Source organism: Acartia tonsa, chromosome 3 (assembly GCF_053477335.1).
Source record: "Acartia tonsa isolate MP-2025a chromosome 3, ASM5347733v1, whole genome shotgun sequence".
In the NCBI taxonomy this organism is placed as follows: domain Eukaryota; kingdom Metazoa; phylum Arthropoda; class Copepoda; order Calanoida; family Acartiidae; genus Acartia; species Acartia tonsa.
Window position 1 is genome coordinate 53646704 of NC_137262.1, and position 22714 is coordinate 53669417.

The following is a 22714-nucleotide window of genomic DNA, read 5'->3' on the forward strand; positions in this document are numbered from 1 at the left end:
GAAAAACTTACATCTCTATAGTTTGTTACATTTATATATCTTAACAAATAAAATCAAAATTACTACAAAAAATAAAATAGAATCTTTATTTAAACATTTAGATAAAAATCCGTTTTGATACAAAAGTAAATGACATTCAGGTACAGTTTGAGATTGTTATTCTTATTAAGGAGGTCAAGAATAATGTGGAGATTTTGTAAAACCAACTTTCTAGGTCATTAAGAACCAACCTAAAATGCGTTTAAACCCATACATAGCCTTTTATAATAAAGTATTAGGAATCTCAATTCAATTTTATATCAAAAGAACAAAACTAAGAATATTTTTTATTTCAGAAAGGGGAGAGGCAGAAGACTAAGACACTTTTTAAAACCAAACCTAAAACTCAAAGAAACTCAACTGAATAAAGGGTTACAGCTCTGAGATTTGACATGGCAGTTGCTTTAAAGAGGTACAACGTGGAACTGTGAAGAAACGGCGTCGGAACTGCCGCTCCCGCCGAAACCGCCGTTTCCCGCCGATTTTTTTGCCTTTCCTCGCCAAATTCAAATATAAGAAACAAAGGAAAGTGGAAGGCTGCTAATGCAGGAGAAGGGAAGTGTGGTTTTACTAGAATTATGATGCCGTGTAATATATTTGCACTTGACACTTTTTTAAAATATTGACATATTTATTATTTGTATTGGTATTTCAAGTGTCAAGTAAAAATATAAGGGAAATTTAATATTCATGAAAAAAAAGTTTATCTCAGATGATTGAAAAATGTCTAATATGGCGAGAAAGGGCAAAAAATTTCGGCGGGAAACGGCGGTTTTCGGCGGGAGCGGCGGTTCCACTGCCGTTTCTTCACAGTTTCATATTGTACCTCTTTAAAGCAACTGCCATGCCAAATCTAAGAGCCATAACTCTTTATTTAGTTGAGTTCCTTTGAACTTTTAGTTTTGGTTTCAAAAAGTGTCACTTCCGCCCCCTCCCTTTAGATGTGTTAGGTCTTAAAATTTGCATTTAAAAATTATAACAAATAACGGTAAAATGCAGTATTTGAACGGCCAAAAATAAGATTTTGATATTTATTTACTTCTAGGTTCAGGAAGCTAAATAAATATGAATTTTTAGCTTTCTTGGAAGTTTGTAAATACATTAGAAACTTGGTCTTACTGGATGTAAATATTAATCCTGTCTCCCTTTGTTAAGCTACAAGGCCTCAGTTTGCATATGTATAACATTATTATCTTTAACATAAATAGTTTGCTCTATGACAGGTTCTTCAACGTAATTAAAACTTCCTGGTGGATTTTTCAGGGGCAATTCAACAGACAGCTTACAACGATGTCTAAAACAAAATATAATCAAATACTTAATAACCCAAGAATAACATTTACAGAAAAGACTTAAATTGAGAATACAACTATAGGAAAATTGTAAGATAGATTAAAATTCTCCCAAATGAGTTTGTTTTAATTATGAATTAGGGAAAAGATGGATATCTTGTTAAAAAGATTATGTAGGTACTCTTTCTTGTAAACTTAACTACGAACATTTACTCTGTATTTGAGTTGGCTAAATATTTGTCTCTAGTGTTATAGTATATCTCTTAATTTTTATTATTAGTGATTTCGCCTTTAGCATCTATGTGATACACTTTGAAAGGAGTTTGGGTTATAATTTTGGGGGTAGTAGCAGTGTTTCGGAGCCGTTTGATTTTGGTGCGGCTCCGGCTCCAACCTAAAATCAAGAAATACTCGACATACATTTTTCCCCCATAAAAAAGTATTTTTTTATTTTTGACTTTTGAAGGTTTTAAAAGTTCAATTTTTGATAAAAATGGACTTGAAAAACTTAAAAAGGGCATTTGCACATGACAAAACAGAGTTACCTAATTATAATTTATAAAAAATCTCTTTATCTATCTAGTCCGGAGCCCGAGCCTTTTTTTTAACGAAAATTACGGCTCCAGCAAAATATGGCGGCTCCACGGCTCCGGCTCCGAAACACTGGGTAGAAGGGTAAAAGGCGAATGTACACCACCGTTGTTTGTGCTTTTTTCACAGTCTCTATCAAAAAGATACAAAGCTGTCCAGGAACTATTTGAAGATTTCATGAAATGGATAAACTATAAGGTCTAGTTGTTTGAAAGATTTTTATGTACAAACAAAGACACCTACTTTCACACTAGGATTAATCACTATTTTCAAGTTTTATAAAAACAAAACTGTTGATTAATCTAATTGTTTTAATTCTAATAATACTTAGGTACTTTTCTAGTTGAACTTTTGAGTTGCAAGGTTTACCACATTCTGAGCACATAAACTTTACTTCACCTAAAATAAGGACATTTGTGTTGAAGTATCATTCAAAAGAAATAAATCAAACATGTGAAAACAGGTAGGTAAGTTTGCTAGAAAATCTACAAATTTAAAGTAGTAAAGATATTATTAAAGAGTATTTGTAAACTTTAATTTGTAGTGTAGTGGTGACTTGTAAAGTAAATTTACAATAGAATATAAGAAACTAGCTTTACGTTTTGATTTTAAAATAATGTTTAATATCTATAACAAACCTGTATGTAATTTCATGTGTGTCTTGAGGTTGGAAGCTTGTCCAAAGTATTTATGGCAATATGTACATTGATGTTCTTTCTCTCCAGTATGGATTTTTAGATGTGCCTTTAAACCAGAACTAAAAAGAACAAAATAAAATAATGGAGATTAAAATGATCGAATTTTATAAGGCAAGCAAATATTGTTTTGTTGGCTGCACTTTTTTCATTTTAAGGGTAGCCGCCATGCTTGTTTTTGTTGAGCAGTGACATATATCATAAAATCATAGAACTAGAACTAATCTTTTTCTGAACAGTTTAATTACATTTTTTATTTTTTTTTTACCTATAAGTAAATCTTTTATTGCATTGTTGACATTCATGTGGCTTCTCCCCAGAGTGAACATTTTCATGTTCTTTCAGATGGGACTTTTGATAAAATTTCTTGTCACAAGAACTACAAGAGTATTTAAAATTTCCAGTGTGTGTCCTTTCATGGTGATTAACATGTCCAACCTGCAAAAATAAATAAAAATTTAAGCAAGCGCACTTTATTAAATAATAGCTTTTCCTGTTCATTTCTATAAACAATTGAACCTGTTTGAATTTCTTGTCACAAAAAGAACACTTGAATGGGTATTCACCAGGATAAATAGTACCTAGAAAAAAATTTCCTTTATTCCTTGAAAAAAATCTTAGTAGGTACCTACGTAAACATTTTTTTAAAATACAATTAATTGAATATATCCCTTTTTCTAAACTATATTAAGTAGGTATGTTGGTTAAGTATTTTACTTTATCAATATTTATTATGTACCTACCATTATAATATTTTTTGGTTTTTCCTTTTTTAGTAACCTTTGTATTGGTTGATTTATTTTCTGATAATATTTCTTCTTTCAAGAGAGATTCATTAAGCTCTTCTTCATAATAATTGTCAAAATCAAGACTGTCCTTTACGCCATAATGCTGATCAGTTTGTTGTGTGACTTGATTGTTTTCCAGTCGAGAAAGGGCCAGCAAAGATTTTATCTAAACAAAAGAAAATTAAATACTATTCACAACAGTAATTAGTTAGGTAAGTATATGAAAATAATTAAAGATATGTAGATGTAATAAAATACCTCTTTTTCAGTGTAGTCTGGTAGAAAAATTGTATTTGTGGCAAACAGATTAAAATGAGAAACAGTTTCCAATTCAGGAAAGGCTATTTCAATCTATAATTAAAATACAATTATGGCTACAGATAGCAACATAATTTTTATGTACATGATGTAACAGATATAAAAATGAATTATATGATCTAAAAAAGTATTCCTTTTACCATAAACTTTGGAAGCATGATTATATCTCCGTGTTGACAAATAATCTTTGTGTCTAGAAAGCTGTCTTTTACTTCCACATCCTTAAACAATGAATCAATTACATTTAGCGCATATTACATAAAAAAAAGTTACAAAGTAGTAGAATATCTTCTATATAAATGGTTCACTATGTTCCACGGGTGACAAAAAATCGTTTTTTACATTTTGGAAAATACACTTTTAAACAATTGTTTAGTAATATACACAAGTTTTTGGAAATAAAGCCGAAAGAATTAGCTCTTTACTATGAAAAATAAGAATTTTATGTGTAATTATACCAGAGGTATGGAATTAAGTTCCTTTTCATCATTGTAAACAACTATTTTTAAGGTCAACTAAACTACATTTCAAATCATCGTGGACCCTTTATTTTTAAAGCTATTTTTAAGTATTTTATATTTTTGGAATCAGTATGTAATAATTCATACGTATAGCCTTTAAAAGAAGTCAAATCTCCTTTTTTTGTTGTAATTGTAGATGGTTTTCTTAGCATACCCGATTTCTGTAAAATAGACAATTTTCTTCTAATGAAAATTTTACGTTTGGTTCCAGATCTTTTAAGACCAAAAAAGTCCAAGCAAATCCTCTTACATGGTGATATTAGATGTATGTATAATATCAGAGAACTTTACCCTGTGTATGCGAAGCTATGCGAAGTTTGTTTTTTTAAGCCCTAAAGATACTGGGTCTATAAAAAAAATAACAATTCTTTTAGACATAAAATTAATATATTACTTATTATCTAAAACACCTATTCCATTAAACTTAAATTAAAGAAAAGTTTTAAAAACAAATAAAAGATTATCCATTTATGTCTAAGGTCTTATCTGAACTATCATACCTTATATTGGGGGGGGGGGGGGGGGGGGGGGGGCTCGATTTATATCAATCTTGGATCCCATTAAAGCTAGAAGTCTAAAAATTTGTATGTGGTTTCCTTAATCAACAAAAAATATTCTGATTTTATATGTTTAACATTATCTACTCCCTTTACCCTTTAATTGAGCAACCTTTCACAAAAGGTTCTTTCATATTAACAAAGAAGAGTAGAACTTATGTTGATTAAGATAGAAAATGTTTCCTTTAAAATAAATGAAAATAAAAATTAGAGTCTTACATATCTATGATCTAAAGGGATAAGATAATGGCCAGTAAATTAATGTACATCCCCAATGGTAATAAACAAAATTGCCCCTTCTATAAATTACAATTAGTTGTTGAACTGTTTGGACACTCAACTAATAAAATAACCAATCAAATTCAAAAGTCCCAAAAGTTGTTATGCCTACAAATAAGAAAAAACTATTATAAAACTTTGTGGACTAGTATAATAAACAGTCCATTGTTCCCTTCCTCCCTGCTTAAATATACACACAGAAAATGAGTAAGAAATTTGCTCATCTGTATTTATTAGAAATCTCAAAATATAAATTTCAGCGACGGCAGTCGGCAGGAAAATAGCGGCAGATTTTAATGAAATTTTAGTTGGTCGTGTATAGTTGTTAGAATAGCTTAAGTTTAAAATTTGAGGTCTTTAAGTAAAAAATTGAGGTAAAAGGAGTCAATTAAAGATTTCTGGAGACCTGCAGGATCATACCTGGAACCGGAAATTGACTTGAACACCTGTATGTAGTAATATAGGATATTCTATTATTTTTATAAGATAAAATGTTAAGTTTAAGTCATAAAAAAAATTATTTTTGCCCTTTACCTGTATGATCCTGCCAGGTATCCTGGCATCCTGTGCCCACCAGGATGGAGATATTCAACTTTCAGTTATGTGTCGTACCCATTATAAACAAGTCACTCAGTTATAGCTCTCTATCTTTCACACAAAGAAAATGAGATAGAAAATACTAAAAGGGGGGAGGGTCGCCCCCCCCTGACTATTTAGGGTGTAATATCTTTTGATATGATCCCCGTCAATGTTGATTAGAAACAAAGGAAGTTACAGCTTCTGAAATGTGCTTATTAGACTAGCTTTACACCCCCCCCCCCCTGACGCCCCTTGTGTAAAACCCTTATTATAAGTATTTTCACCATTATTTTAAAAGATATATGTATACTTATTGCTATTTAAATAAAATTTCATCAAAATTTTCAAATATACACTCTCTATGATTTTTTGTCATTTTTCGGGATTTCTGGAATACAGTGTGGTTGTTACTTAGATACTAGGTACACTAAGATTGAAACAACTAATAGCGTGTAAATTAATGTGCTTTAATTAAAGATTATTGAATAGCCTAAAACCTGTCCATTTCCTCTTTCGAGTTCTTTTCAAAGGCCATTAAAAGTAATGGTTTATTACAATTTATAGATCATCTTGTAATTGGAACAACGTACATACACTGATCCTATACTGCAATGTTAAATCTACAGTGACAAGAAAAAAAAATTATTACCTTAATCAAATTTTTAGATTTTTTCTTTGTGGTATTTGTTTTAGGTTTATGAGTTATGGCACTTGCAACTGGAGGCAACTTTCTTAAGTGATTCAACATCAATTCTGCGGCTGTTTTCTTTGAAACCTAAAAAGAACAAAAATTGAAACTTTATTCAGACGTTGCTCCTTAGAGGATAAGGGGCATTCCATCAACATGATATAGTGCGTTCCCTCAAAGTGCTTATCGAGCACAGAACCAACTTACTATTTTTGGATACAAATTTAAAATAAGAGGGGGTGGTGTTAGTTTTCTCCCCTATGCAAAATCTCTTCGGGGACCGTAAACTCGCCATCCCCCCTTACTTTTTGATTTTTGCCAACGTATGGATTATCAGCCAATCAAAGTTTTAAAATTCTAAGTCTGTTGTTTGAACAGTAAATTCTTACCTTCTTAGAATTTCCTTCTCCTTTTGTAAGAAATGAACCAACCATACATTTTGTAACAAAAATTCTCATATGGGGTTGGCCGGATTCTTGGACAACCTAATTATTATCTATATAATAATTTAAAGAATAGAGAGGGCACGAGCTATATAAATGTAACTCTACACACGAATTTGGGGACCCTGTGCCAACTTTCAAATGGGTTTGAATATTAGCCAATATTATTAGAGCCAAGTCGATACAAAAGATCCGAAGACAATTTGCTAACAGACGAAAAAGGTCCCAAACACTTGGGCCAGGTATTTTTCTGGGTTATAAATCAAAACTTTATTAAATACATGTAGTATTTTGATCTTCAAGAGAATTTATATTGTGTTTTAAAAATTGGTTAGGATGCTTTTAGTGATTTTAATGCACTAAGTTTAAGCTTATATTATTCTTGATCAATAATTTTTTTAAAAAATATTGCTCACCGAAAATTCTACAGGTAGATTTCTTTTCAGAGCTAGCTCGTGTACCAAGGATATCGGAGATTTTAGGTCATCATGTTCTGTAGCACCTTACAACATTAATTAAAAAACTAATAATAAAAATAAAAATTAATAATAAAAACGGATTTAAAAACAAGAGAATTTTTGGCGCAATCCCACTGAGTACCCATTTTATAAATGAATTAAAATAGGAGGGCGGGTTAGTTTTTCGTTTGAATGTACATAACTTTAGGTCAGGTAAAGATAGGTTATATTGGGTACTGGGTAGCCCCGAAGGTTTAGAGCCCCCACAAGGGTTAGGCATTCTGATATTATTAAATTGTTATGGTATTTATTTCATTAACGTTATCATAATCAGCTTGCTATTGAAGATTTCCATAAAAAAAAAACCAGTTGACCTAGGTAAATAATGACGAGAAGGGTGACGAAAAAAAGTTCTCTGAAGCTGTACATGTACTTGTCCATTATAATGTAGTCCATAAATTAATATTTTACCTGGAACAAAGGGACTAGAGGTTGGATCTAGTTCAAACTTAGAATCTGAACCATTTGTTGTTGACGGGATCTTGAGCTCTTTCAAAGCAAGGGAGGCAACATTATGCTTGGCTGCTTTCTCAGTGATGCCCTCGGCTATAACAGAAAGTCAGGTTTATACAAAATCAAAAACCCAACCCAACAAAAAATTGTAGTTCAGTGCTTAATTTTGGTATTTCAGAACTTTTAGAAAAAGACTTTTGTCTTTTTTTGCAGAACTTTACTAGGATGTGTTAATTCAAATTAACTTGTTTTTAAAGATATCTTAACTGTTACACATTATACCTGTAAATTCTTGTTGTCCGATTTTTAGTTTGCCTACATATGCAGGACCTTGAACACCCTTGCCAGTCCGGTGAGGCTTTCTAAAACATTTAATTGATTAGTAAGTAACAACGCTGAAGGTTGATGATTATATAAAAATCAAGGGAGTTGACGACGAGATATTTGGGGGAGAAAAGTGTGTTTAACTCTTCTTATTTGATCTCACCTAAGAAAACACATTTTTTTCTAAAAACTAAAAGAGGCTCACCTATGAATGAAATAAAATTTTCCATCTAAACCAACTAATGCTTTCGATTTCTACAACTAGAAATCTTACTCAATGATGTGAAACAAAATTACCCCTTCTATAATTGAAATTATTGATTGACAAGTTTGGACACCGCTAGTTCAAATCAACCAATCAAAATTCAATAAAAGTTTTACAGCAAACATAGGTAACGTGAATTTAAACCTTTGAGTACCAGTATAATTTAAAGTCCAATGTCCCCTCAGTAACTGAAATCTAAGACAACATTTTTGGAGTTTATTGATAAATAGTCTATTTTGTCTAAAAATAAATTATGCACTGTCTGGCAGAAAAGTTACCGGCCAGACTGTTTCCAAGGGCTGCTAAATCCTTCCCCGGTGTGAAGTTACCTGGTAACAGAATATTCTGGTACCTCTCCAAGTTTCATAGCCAATCCATTTAATTCCACGGTGGGGGTAACCATTTCTAAATCATAATATTAGCATGAATTTAGACATAAAAATAGAGATAATGCATTGATGTTTGAAATTAAAATGTCTGTACGTCTACTAGACTACTTAGGTACTATACATACAATATGGAAAGCATTGCTACAATCGATATAATATTACTTGGATTTTGGACCATATCTATAATACAAAGTAGAACGATGTCTGTCTGTCTGTTTGTTTGTCTGTCTATTTGTCTGTCTGTTTGTTTGTAGCGAAGGACCTCGCTAACCGCTGAACCGATCGGGTTCTCCTTTACAGGGTAGCTTCTCATATGTCCCGGGAAGGTTTATAACTATTTTCTTTAGGGGTGGGACACCCCCAACCCACCTAAAAAATGAAAAATACCCCCCCCCCCCAAAAAAAAAAAAATTTCTTTTTTAAATTGAAATAGTGGGGTCGACTACCCCCCTTCCGCCCCAAAAAAAAAAAATTTCCCCCCCCCCAATTTTTTTTTAAATTTTTCTTTTAAATCTAAAATACAACAAAAAATTGGTTTGATTAAACCTCTTGGGGCAAAGCCCCTAGAGGCCAGGGGCGAAACCGCTAGTTTTCATATAAAGAGATACTCGCAGCTGGCTAAAATAACGATGCCACCCCCCATCCACACTCTTTACGTCATCAGCTCCCCTCTTACTGGATGAAAGAACTGCCCAATTAATGAGGTTAATATTAGCAACCTAAATATTACCCTGTAAATGGGTATTATAGGTATTCTATAAGTTTTTGTCCCTCATAAACATTTTCCCAATGAAGGTGTAATCCTTGTTTAGATAAAACTGCAATTAGTCTTTAAAAGTAAAGTTCTTAACTTGTAAGATCTTATATTTAAAAACTAGCGGCTTCGTCCCTAGAAGCCTCTAGGGGCACTGAAGGTAAGAGGGGGAAAAGTCGACATCGTCCCATTTTAAATTTGAGTTTCAAAAGAGTAAAAAAATATTTTTTGGGGGGGAGGGGGGTGAAGACACCCTCCCCAAAAATAGTTTAAAACCTTCCCAGGAAATATAAGAAGCTTTACTTTAAAGGAGAACAATATCGGTTTAGCGGTTATCGAGATCCTTCGGGACAGACAAAAAACGCTTATTACTTTATATAATAGGATGATCAAGCTTACTTGTGTTGGTATTTTTTACTTTTGGAGTTGGGTTCTTGTAATTAGTTTTTTCCAGGGCAATGGCGGCTGCAGCATGCTGCGCTTTCTTTATAGATGGACCAGAAGCGATATATTCTTCCTAAAAAGATTGCATAAGGTTTAGTTTCATGTCCTTAAAGGCAGGGTTGTAATAAAACTAGGTTTTTTTGGGTATAGTCCCTTTCTTGGCAACGCACCTTAAGGGGCGATTCTTCGTAATTTTCACAGTAGATTTCTCCTATTTCAAGCCCCTGCGTTGGGCTCTAACCCTGCGGAGCTAATTGTCTAACCCTGTGGGGCAATCACCTAACCAAGTATAAACTAACCTAACCTAAAATAACCTATAAAAAGCCATTTTTAAAATATGACGAATCGCCCCTTAAGGGGCGTTGCCACGAAGGGACTATTCCCGGTTTTTTTAATTAAAGCCCAAAAACCAGCAACCAACCCACAAATAAAGACACAGTTTTATTGGGTTAATCAGAAATTGTAAAAAAAAAGGCTTTAAAATAAACTAAATAATGATTGAAACTGATGGTTTTAGGGGTGTTACCCCCCCTCTAAAATACTTATGGGTGGGATAAAACTAACATTTTTGGCCTTATGATGAATATATTCAACCAAATAAGAGAAATATTGTGGGAATCCATTTCCATTTACTAAATTTCGCTACTTACTTAATAAAAAAAAACATGAACTTAGAATAAAACCCCAAAACTAACAAGAATTTTATAACCTACCCAAAACCCAAAAAAAACGTGTTGTTGGTTAACAACCTTGCTTTTTTGGAGATTTTTTTTGTTTGCATTAAAGTAACACAAACGCAAAATGATAAAAAATAAAATGTACCTTATCTCCAATTTTAAGACAAACAGTGAAAGATTTTTTATGGGCTGGTCCTGTTTCATCTGTTAGTTTGTAATGGTGCTCAATCTGAAAAAAGAACATGAAATATTGATTACTTTAATAAATATAATAGGAAGTAACATTATTAGATATTTTTCATTGTTGTGGATAAATAGGTAACGTAGACTCATTTCTTGAATTTCTGTTGATAGACAATCAAACGCTGCTCATAATTTCATTACCTACAGAAAATAAATAACTTCAAATGGGTACTTCCACGGAAGACATTTGAACATAATTTATTGATTCATGTAGTTTTGAAATCATACTCCTGTGATTAATGCAGTTCTATGAAATGCACCTTGTCAACAACCACATCCGTATAAAGCTCATTTTAATAGTGCTTCAAATTTTCCACCTTTGTAAGTTTGTATTTTATCCATATGCTTGAGAAAGGTAAAGTAAATAAGACAAATAACGGGAATTTTGTTTAGATAAAAAAAAAACAGAAGTTACCTTATTAAATCGTGCAAGTTCGTTGACCAAACACATGGGGGTTTTCTCTTTCAACTTTCTACTTTTCTGCTTAGCAGAAACTGAAACATCAGCTACATGCGATACATGCAACATCTTCTGGACCCCGGCCAGGGGTGGAGGTGGACGAGAATATTGATTAGGGGGCGGAGCCGGGTGGTGATGTCCGCTTCCAGTATTACTACTAGCCACACTTCTGTATTTAGTCATGTTTTGTTGACCTCCACGTTGGTGACGGAGCGGGTAACTTGTCCGTTGACTATCCATGGTTTGGCCAGAACTGCTGTGCTGATGATGAACACCTCCTGTTCCAGATAGACGGTGGTTGGGAGGGCCGTTTGAAGTGACGGGGGCCATGGAATGGGGTGGGTTGACCATGACAGATCCTGCAGATGTTGGGGATGGGGGAGGACCATATTGGTTCATTAGAATGTGATTTGAAGAAAATAAATTTGGATGTCCATGTCCTTAAAAAAATATTTATTCAAAGAAGCAAAAAACAGAATGCGATTGATCTAAATGAAAATAATGTGATACATACCTTGAACTTGCTGGTGTGAATGATTCATCTGTTGTAAAGGCATCCTACGAATGACATGATGTTGTCCTCCCGTGCTGTTCTGAACTTGCATGTAATGGTGACCTCCTCCATGGTTACTAGTACTGCCACCTCTATTCTGCTGCATGTGGTGCAGTGAAGGTGGAGGCATGCCGGGGGTCCCGTGCCCGTGGCTGTGATGCAGCTGGTGCCCTCCTGATGAGGATGGAGGACCTCCAGGTGGTAGTCTCATTCCAACCTGTGCCATCTATAGGATAAAAAACATAAAATTATAAAGAGAAATAGAAATAGAAGTATATATTAAGAGATATAAGTTTTCCGGAAATTTAATGTAGGGAGTAGATTTGAAATCTGCATTAAATTTTAAGGATTTTTTATAAAATTCGTTTTTTGTAAAATTCTTTATCTAAAAGCGAAAATACATTTTAAGTTAATTAATTTTGACCAATAGGATAGGTGGATTTTAAACTACCTGCGCTCTAATTGGTTGAATGATGTACGACATCCAATCAGGGCGCAGATTTTTTAAATCTACCAATCACGGATGCCAAAATTAATTAACTTAATTTGTATTTCCGCTTTTAGATAAAGAATTATAAAAAAAACGAATTTTATAAAAAATCCTTAAAATTTGATGCATATTTCAAATCTACTCCCTACATTACAATTCCGGAAAACTTATATCTCTTAGTATATATAGGTATGGGTACGTAAAAGGACAAAAATTCATATTTCTAAACTTCTTTAAAATTAAGGAGGTATTGCTTATTTTCCTTTTCATTTAAGATTGTGCTTTTTTTTCGAAATTCATGATACACGTACATTTTGATTTAAAACACTTAAGCAGTCTAATATTATATACTAACGATGTACTCGAAACTTTAAGGTACGGTGAATATAAATTAAAGTAAACATTTTTACATTGGGCTCATTATTTATGAAAAAAAACATTTTTCTGCATGAGGTCTCAGATTTTAATAAAAACTTCCAGTCCCCTTCATTTGGTCATAAAACTAAGGGCTGGGTGATTTTTAACCTTTTTAATCCATTTACAGTCCGATTTTTCACGCATTTTCTCACTGTGGTGTTTTCACAATGAAAAAAAGGCATTTTTTCATGATTTTCAAGTTTAAAATTTTTACATTAATTTTCAACTTACATACATGTTTTATATATCAAATTAATCCCCCAGATGGGTACAATATAGAATTTGTCTTTAAAATCACAAAAATCATGAATTACAGGGTGTCCCAAGAAAAATGTCAAAACAGGTTTTTTAAACTTTTGACACTGTCAGGAAACGAATTTTGCCCATTTCTTGCCTTGAGAGTGAATATTATCCATTTTACAACACATATGAACTAAATTTGGCGTGGTAACTCCAAATTTCAACACCTGAGAAATTTTTGAAACACCCTGTAAAAGTGATTTTTGCGTCTGTAGAGCTAAAAATTGGTCCAGATTGATTATTTTTTTTCAAATTAGAATACAAAGTATCTAAGTATGTTAGGCCATAGTGTTTTCTGACCAGATTACAATTTTTATATTTTTTTAACACCCTGTATTTTCTAAAAAAGAGAAATTTTTTTTTGTTTTTTTAAATTTTTTTTTCTTTCTTCAAGTTACCTAAAACTGTCATATAGATACAGATTTTGACTAATAAAAATAATAATATGTGCCTATTTTACAAATTTACACACTTTTTGGACACCCTGTGCATGTTTTTAAAAAATGGTGGTTTTTGCCCCTTTGTAGGGGAAAGGAGTCGTTTTAGGGCCAGAGACTATTTCTTCATTTTTGTACAACTTTTCAAGGCACATAATTTGTTATTTATACATCAACCGCCTCTGGCGAACCGTTTTGCCGTTATTCACCGCCAAAGGCGGAATTTTGACCTTTTTTACCGTTCTCGAGGTTTTAACGGGCATTTTTGGTAAGAAGGCGTTGATTTATCAAGATCACTCTGAAATACTTTTATTTAGGTTATTTTATTTACTAAATTTCATTAGTCAAAATCTGAATCTATATGACAGTTTTAGGTAACTTAAAGAAAGAAAAAAAATTTTAAAAAACAAAAAAAAATTTTCTTTTTTTGAAAATACAGGGTGTCCAAAAAATATAAAAACTGTAATCTGGTCAGAAAACACTATGGCCTAACATACTTAGATACTTTGTATGCTAATTTGAAAAAAATTATCGATTTGGACCAATTTTTAGCTCTACAGATGCAAAAATCACTTTTACAGGGTGTTTCAAAAATTTCTCAGGTGTTGAAATTTGGAGTTACCACGCCAAATTTAGTTCATATGTGTTGTAAAATGGATGATATTCACTCTCAAGGCAAGAAATGGGCAAAATTCGTTTCCTGACAGTGTCAAAAGTTTAAAAAACCTGTTTTGACATTTTTCTTGGGACACCCTGTAATTCATGATTTTTGTGATTTTAAAGACAAATTCTATATTGTACCCATTTGGGGGATTAATTTGATATATAAAACATGTATGTAAGCACAGTTATGGAATCTTGACCAAAGATTTTTTTTTCCAATCTTGACAAGTGAAGTATTTTTGGAAAGAGGAATATACATAGAAAACGCCTAGGGTAAGGCGGGGGAAGTTTCGGTAAGGGGCTATATTCGGTAATTTCGACCTACCTTCATTAAATGACCTTTTTCTCCATGTTCCTTTCAAATGACAGAAAAAAACATCAAAGCAAATTTGTTTCTTATTAAATTGCTTACAAAAAAGTATAAAATGAATTTTTTGTGAGATGAATATTAAGGGTACTTACTGGGTCTCAAAGTCGGACAAAAAATATTTTTTTTTCAAAAAATTTTTAGTAGGTGTGTAAAGATCGACGTACACAAAAATTGGTAAGACCTAGAGCTGATCCGTAAAAACCTTTTGAACTAAGAATTGCCCGCTCTTTCCAAATCTGTTGAGAGCTTTAAAATCGGGGTAATATTTTTTTCAAAAATGACCAAAGTTGGCGCCAGGGGAAATTTCGGTAATTTCAAAAGAAATTAAAATTCAACTTTTAAGGTCATGTTTTCATGTTTTCTTTTGTCAAATCTATTATTCCATATGGACTTTTTAAGAATTAGGCCTAAAAATGAATAGAACAGATAAAAAACAAAAAAAAAATTAATTTTATTTTTTGAAGCAAATTTTTGCAAGGAAAAAACAAAATTTCTGGTCCTTTGAAAAAAAATATTTTTGACATAGGAGGAATAGTCCGATCTTTATGAATTTTTTTGTGGTTAATCCCAATAACCTATACTAATTATGATTTTTTACGCTTGTTTGGTCGTTTGGCCTTTTTTCATTGATTTTTTTAAGGTTCAAATGTAGTCAAGATTTTTTGCAAAGATGACACTTTTGCTTCAAATTCGATTATTGAGGTCAATTTTTAATCAATTTTCATGTTTTTTGGTCTAAATCTATAGTTCAATGTGAGCTTTGTTAGGATCAGGCCTAAAAAGAAATAAAATACGTTTTTTTCTTATATTAATTTTAAGTTTTTTTTTTAAATATTTTTGAAAAAAAAATTGAAAATTCGCGTCTCAAAAAAATTCATTTTTAACATAGAAGGAATAGTCCGATCATTATGAAATTTTTTGTGGATAATCCCTATAACCTATACTAATTATGATTATTTATGTTTGACTGGCCGTTTGCCCGTTTTTCATCGATTTTTTTAGGTTGAAAAAAATTACCGAAAATTCCCCCACTGGTGGGGAATTTACGGTAACTTTTTTGCGGTCAATTTCGGCAAACTTCTAAAAGTCCTAGGATAACGTCCTTTTAGGACCTGATAGTCCTTTCCATAAGCTTTCTACTGGTCTTGGTTTCATTTGAAAATATTAATATTTACCCAATTTTTTTTCAAAAAAAACGAAAAAATACCGAAATTTCCCCCCCCCCTTACCCTATGTAAATTAGAAAATCCACAGAAATCATATTTACAAGTTATAGTGAAAAAAGTAACACTAAAGAAAATTTTTTTGCCTTAATTATGTTCTAAACTTATAGATAAACATATTTCATAAAAAGATTTTTTTCTAAATCTGTCATTTAAGGCAAGAAATTAATTTTGCAAATTAACATTGCAGATTTTTGCAAATAACTTGCAAATATGATTTCTGTGGATTTTCTAATTTACATATGCATTTTCTATGTATATTCCTCTTTCCAAAAATGCCTCATTTGTCAAGATTGGATAAAAAAATCTTTGTGGTCGAGATTCCATAACTGTGTAAGTTAAAAATTAATGTAAAAATTTTAAACTTGAAAATCATGAAAAAATGCCTGTTTTTCATTGTGAAAACACCACAGTAAGAAAATACGCGAAAAATCGGACTTTAAATGGATTAAAAAGGTTAAAAATCACCCAGCCCTTAGTTTTATGACCAAATGAAGGGGACTGGAAGTTTTAATCAAAATCTGAGACCTCATGCAGAAAAATGTTTTTTTCGTAAATAATGAGCCATTGTGTTTAACATTGTAAATATAAAATAATACAAGGATGACAACATCCATAAGTAGCGAAGCTGAAAAATTATGAATGGATATCAGGAAAAATTACTACAAAGCAGTGTCATACAATAAACATTAATCTTGATAAAATAGGGAAATCAAAAAACCGTAAAAATCACGCAACCTTAAAAATCACAAAAATTTAAAAATCTAGGAATCGATCTAGCACCGCAATTTATAGACAAATCTTAATGAAACTTGATAAAAATATGTAGAATATGAGCATATTCAATCCCTGATAATTTAAGCCGCCAATCCTGAATAGGAATCGAAAAAACCATAGAAAACCTAAAAATCTAGGAATCGATCTAGCACCCCAATCAATAAATAAATCGCAATAAAGCTTAAGGAACTTATGTAGAATGTAATTCTAAGCAATCCCTGAAAATTTCAGCCCATTATCTTAGAAAGGAGTGGAGAAAATCAAGAAAACATGGAAATCTAGGAATCGATCTAGCACCCCAAATAATAGACAGGTGGACAAAACAATGTATAGATTAGATGGGCATATGTTATGAGAATCTTCACTTAAAATTTCAGCTGTCTATCTTTTATAGGAGCCGAGAAAATCACGTTTCCCCCACTTTGTCTCAGACGGACGGACAGACGGACGGACATTTCGAATTATAGAGTAGCTTCGCTACTAAAAATAAATGGACTCGAAAATATCAATAATCTGATACCTTGTTTCCATCGATATCTGTGGATATGAATGAGTGTAGATGTGAATTAGATTGGCTTAATCCAAGCAGGCTCAACAAAAGTATCACAGTCTTTGTCATTTTGTCTGAAAATAGCAAAAATAATACTGAGAAGTTCCTATAAACAGGGTGTGACTCACCGTGAACACACACACAATACAACTTATCATCTAGCAGGACCTGGTCATTATGGCCTCTCTAAAATGCACAGAATAAGATTAAATGCAGACATAAATTAAAACCCCAAAGATGTCTAAACACTCTGGAATTAATAGCACATAAAATAATATCAAAGATAAAATATAAGCATAGATATATTTTTACAAATAGTTATATTTGGTCTATGAGCACAGTTATCAGAAGAATGGAACTTTGGTCTATGATCATGAGGTTCTTCTGCTAACTGGAGATCCTCGCTTGGCACATGTTTGGTCTATGGAAGTCCTGCTCATATACCTAGATAGAAACACATATGTTTGGTCTGTTCTCACAAAAACCGCATTAACAGATTATGTAAAAACTTATATCTATGTATGTATATTGTATGTAGTTTGATACATTTACGTATCATAACAAAAAATTCAAAATTACTAACGAAAAGTGAAATAGAATCCTTTTTTACACTCTTTAACAATACCTAATCCTTTATGATACTAAGGTATATAACTTTCAGGTACACTTTTTATTTAAGGAGAACAGAAGTAATGTGGAGAATCCGTATAACCAAGTCTCTATGCCACATTTAAACATCCTATACTAAAAATTGACATAAGGTATTACAACTTTACAAGGCTCAATTCAAATTTATATCAAAAGAACAATCTTTAGAATATTAATTATTTTTGACATGTTTAGTCCTAAAATTTGAAAATAACTGGATAAAAATAATAACAAATAACGATAAATACCTAAATGAATAGGTATGAGTTATTTAAGCAAACAAAATTTAGCATAAATGGATATTTAAATCCCAAGGTATTAAATGATCGAGCGTCAGTAGTGACATTGCCTTGCCAAACCGGGGTGAACTGGATTGCCCTGATTCAGCGCACCACTAAACGATTTTAAGATCCAGCTCAGTATTCATATCTCATTCATGAAAACTGCATTTTGAAAAGTCTTTTTGATGTTTGTTTACCAGGTTAATTCTTAGGTTCATTCGCAAGTCCCTGTTGGACAATGGTAAACCTCACCCCTTAATTTTTAAAATAATTGAAAATAAGGGGGATGGGGGTTCCTATGCCTACCTTTGGGGGTACCCAGTATCCAATATAACCTTACCTAAAGTAACAATCAAACAAGCTTACCTATAATCTCAAAGCTCTGTGTATGTTGTAGCTGTGTATAATGAGTATGAGTATAGCCACATTCACTTGCAACATTAACAACCAGCACAGCTTTACCCTCTAGCGTCGAGTGATCAAACTAAAATAATAGCATGGTTAGTTTCATAAAATCCAGGGTTTCGGATCCGGATCCGCAAGGATCCGCATATTTTTGAGTCCAAGGATCCGGATCCTTGGACTCAAAAAAATGCGGAAAAAATGGAAAAATCTACCTAAATTTATATAAAATCTCAGACATTCTCTTGATGAGAGCCAATCTTTAAGGTTTAGGTTCAGACTTGAAAATTAAAAGTATTTTTGACTTCGAATTAAAGAATAAAATTTTTAAAAAATTTGGTGATTTTATTTTTATTGTCAAGGATCCGGAACCGGGTCCGGTAGGATCCGGATCTGCACTGACCAAATTTTGAGGATCCGGATCCGCATTCAATCAATGCGGATCCGAAACCCTGATAAAATCTATAGACTTTTTGGTTGAAAAAAGCTAACTGACCCTTCATGTAGAGACGTATAAACCACGTAGAACGACTACTAAAAATTTTATTTTAGTTCAGGCTTAAACTGTTTTTAACCTATTTTTTAATCATATATCAAAAATATACTATGACACCAGTAGAAACAGACTGCAGAGCCCAAATTTGAATTAAGTCCCCAATAAACTTTTTTGGGGGGATTTAAAAATTAATTTTATATGTTGCTGTGATCATTTTGATGGAAGCAAAAGCAACTTTTAGTTTGAGGTTAAATTGTTTCTTACAGAACAATTTTATATGATTCAGTTTATATCAATACAATAATAAAAAAACTCTACTCTGTTCGATGGAAATAATTTTTTTTCTAAAACAATCAATTTTAGTAAAAAATTTAACATAATACAATAAAACACATTTGCTAAAGTTAAACCAATAAGATTTCTTGTTTCATTTCAATTTTTTATGATTTCCGAAAGAGTGTTTTCACAAAGTGACTTATTTACAATGTAGTTAAATAATTTTTATTTAATTAAAATGAAAAGAATGAAAACTATACACGTAAAAGATACATAATTTTTAAAAATATTTTTAAAAAATAAGTTTGAATAATCTTATTTTATATCATATTTGTATATGTGTCAAAAATAATTTTGTTGTATTGCATAAACATTTGTTGACATCTTGTCATGTTGACATCAAATTTAACCCTTTACAGCCAATTTTTATGTGTTTAAAATAGGTGAACGAACACAACCATGTTAATGTTAATTCATTGGTATATTGTAAAGATTTAACTTTTTAGTGAATTTTTATAGTAAAATCATAAGGCCTAATTTTACTCTATACCAGAATACAATATTTATGAAGCAAAACACTCTAAAAGCTACGAATTTTACCCAAATAAAAAAAAGACCTTTTGCTTTGATCAAAATGACTACGGCAACAGTAAAAATTAATATTTAAATCCCCCCAAAAAAGTTTATTGGGGACTTAATTCAAATTTAGGCTCTGCAGTCTGATTTTACTGGTGTCATAGTATATTTTTTATATACGTTTTAAAAATAGGTTAAAAACAGTTTAAAAATGGGAAAATTTTTGAAAAAAAAACATTGTCTCAAATGATTGCAAAGTGCCTACCTAATTCGGCGAGAAATGTAAAAAAAAAAAAAATTTTGGCGGCGACGGAAAACGGCGGGAGCGGCGATCACCGATAATTTTAAAAGTAACTTTGGCCTTATAGAAGCTTAAAATCCGAAGTTAGCACAATTTTGGTCAAAGGGTTATCTGCCAAAATAATACCTAGAACTTAAACAATTAAAGGATGACAACATGCATCCATAAGTAGCGAAGCATAAAAAACATTAAAAGATACATAGAGAACAAACAGAATAACAAAGTAACAATTTTAGAAAACCAGAACTTAAGTTCAAATGTAAATATCCCAAAAAATTTTTAAAATAAGAAATCTAAATTTACAGACACAGAAGTCCCTTATAACCACGGGAAATTTAATTTTGATACTAATATTAGAAATGAAAATGGAACTAAAGCTACTTGCTTTTTTATCTACTAGCTGCTACGCCCCTAGAAGCATCTAGGGGCACTTTACTTAAGGTAGGAGGAGGAAAAGTCGACCCCATCCCATTTAAAATTTGAGTTTCAAAAAGATAAAAAAGATATTTTTTGGGGGGAGGGGGGTGAAGACACCCTCTCCCAAAATAGTTTAAAACCTTCCTAGGACCTATAAGAAGCTTCACTGTAAAGGAGAATAAAATCGGTTCAGCAGTTAGCGAGATCCTTCAGTACAGACAAAAAAACGCTTACTACTTTATATAAAAGGATAGACATAAAAATCTCGTAGAAAAGCAGATATTTAATTTTGATACTATTATCCAGAAAAATTTGGACCAAAAACACAGATATGGAGAAATATGTGAAAAATAAAAAACAGTTACTTTTCCTTTCATCTATAGACACAAAATCCTTAAGAACGAAGGAAAATTAAATTTTTAATACCCTTATCTACAAACATTTTGAAAATCGGACCAAGATACGGAGAAATATGTGAAATATATAAAAGCAATAAAAAGCTGCATAAAAGCAGTCTTGCCGCCTTGGATGTTTTTATTGTTTAATATGGTCCACTTATTTTGATTAGAAGCCAAGAATATCACGTTTTCCTATTAGGTTTCTGACGGACTACGGAAATTTCGAATTATAGAGTAGCTTCGCTACTAACAACAATGCACTGCAATTATGTTTACAGGACAAATACAGTTAGGATGGAAGCATTCCTTATAATGTAGGTTATGAAATGTGCTACGTGAACCATTAGTTTTATAGTACCAAAATATATATTAGTGGTGTATATTCTGCATGGAATCCCTGTCTAAGGAAAGGCGCAATGAAACATATATGCTAGTCCAATGCCCAAGTTTTTGGACTGTTTGCTTGATTGTTTTCATGCAGACACTTTACTAAAAAAATTAAAACTTCTATACCTTATCTAACAATCCCCGTAAAATGTGTAAATGTGTAAACAAAATCGGTATATTATTACTTGGATGTTGCACTAGAGTTTCATGTACTCTGATAAAGTAATGGTTAAAATTTCAATATCTATTCCCTGTAAAATGAATATAGAATATATGTAGATATTATAACAGGGGATTTTGTTTGTCAATTTATGTTGCTCACATGGAACTCACTTATTGGAGGGGAGAGGATGGGGTAAAGGGGGTGGATGGGGATATCGTTATTTTATCCCGCTGCGAGTTTCCTTTTTATTAAAGAACATGAAAAAATGGTGTAACATCCAAGTAATAATATATCCATTAGTGCAAATGAATAATGAGCAGTGAGGGGCATACCGTTTTGTTTGTTTCTGATGTTTCTCCAGGTAGTTTAAGGGCAGATTTTGTTGGGACAGGACTTGGCCGAGAGTAGCCAGTTTGTTGCAGAAAATTCTAAAAATAAAAGACGTTATAAATGTAGGATAAATCCTAGGAATTTTAAGGGATAAGACAATTGACGATAAAATGATATAAGTACCCAATAGTGATAAACAAAATTAGCTCTTCTATTTAATAAACTTAATGGTTGAAAAGTTTGGAAACAACTAGTTTGGAACCAACCATCTAATCAAAATTCACTAAAACTGTCCAAAGTTTTTAATCCAACAAATAATTAATACGTTTTTATAATCCGAGTACCAGTGTTATCTACTATTCAATGCCCCCTCCCTCCCTAAATAAATCCAGACATAAAAAGGTTTTTTTCTGTGCTCGAATTAGCACTTTAAGGGAAACCGCCCGTATACATTGAATTCCCAATATTGCAGTTCTGTAAGCTTTTGAGGTATCTCGGATTTATCAGTCTTAATATTGTGAAAATAATTCATTTTTGAACGCGTTAACACTTTTAAAAGTTTGGATCTACTGCAGTTCACGGTAAAATATTACTGGTAAGCAATATTTCCAAAAATCTATGAATTTTAAAGGCAGCTAGCTGCCAAACGGCTAAACATACTGATCATACCCGCACACCATTTTAAGCGGCATAAGAAGGCCTACAAATAATCTGGAATAGCCAAGATCCAATTATGCACAGGGAAAGCTTCACTGAAGAAAAAACGCGTAAAATAGGTCTTTTTCGCGCATTTCTCTGCACTATGAGATAATTATGCATTATTGATTTATGGCTATTCCAGATTATTTGTAGGCCTTCTTATGCCGCCCAAAACAATGTGCGGGCATGATCTGTACGTTTAGCCGTTTGGCAGCTAGCAGCTTTTAAAATTTATAGATTTTT

The 22714-nt window shown here is 32.2% G+C and overlaps 2 protein-coding genes across 2 annotated transcripts in view; both read right to left on the bottom strand.

Annotated features, from left to right (window-relative positions):
* Positions 1-165: 165 nt before the first annotated feature.
* On the bottom strand, positions 166-17167 carry LOC145315001 (uncharacterized). The gene is made up of 19 exons (XM_080155071.1): positions 17068-17167; positions 11832-12096; positions 11273-11757; positions 10760-10843; positions 9893-10010; positions 8680-8755; positions 8044-8123; positions 7720-7854; positions 7207-7292; positions 6737-6832; positions 6309-6434; positions 3864-3944; positions 3664-3756; positions 3361-3571; positions 3137-3198; positions 2886-3055; positions 2561-2679; positions 2258-2321; positions 166-1333 (listed from the first exon to the last, which is right to left on the bottom strand). Exons 1-19 carry the CDS (start codon positions 17164-17166, stop codon positions 1195-1197), a joined length of 2589 nt encoding a protein of 862 aa, XP_080011197.1. The 5' UTR covers position 17167; the 3' UTR covers positions 166-1194.
* Positions 17165-22714, bottom strand: part of LOC145315002 (double-stranded RNA-binding protein Staufen homolog) — a 16141-nt gene continuing 10591 nt past the window's right edge. The window contains exons 13-15 of the mRNA XM_080155072.1: positions 21775-21870; positions 18393-18510; positions 17165-17541 (exon numbers count right to left, since the gene is read on the bottom strand). Coding sequence (XP_080011198.1) covers positions 17534-17541; positions 18393-18510; positions 21775-21870 — 222 coding nt within the window. The 3' untranslated portion in view covers positions 17165-17533. The remainder of the gene's footprint in view (positions 17542-18392; positions 18511-21774; positions 21871-22714) is intronic.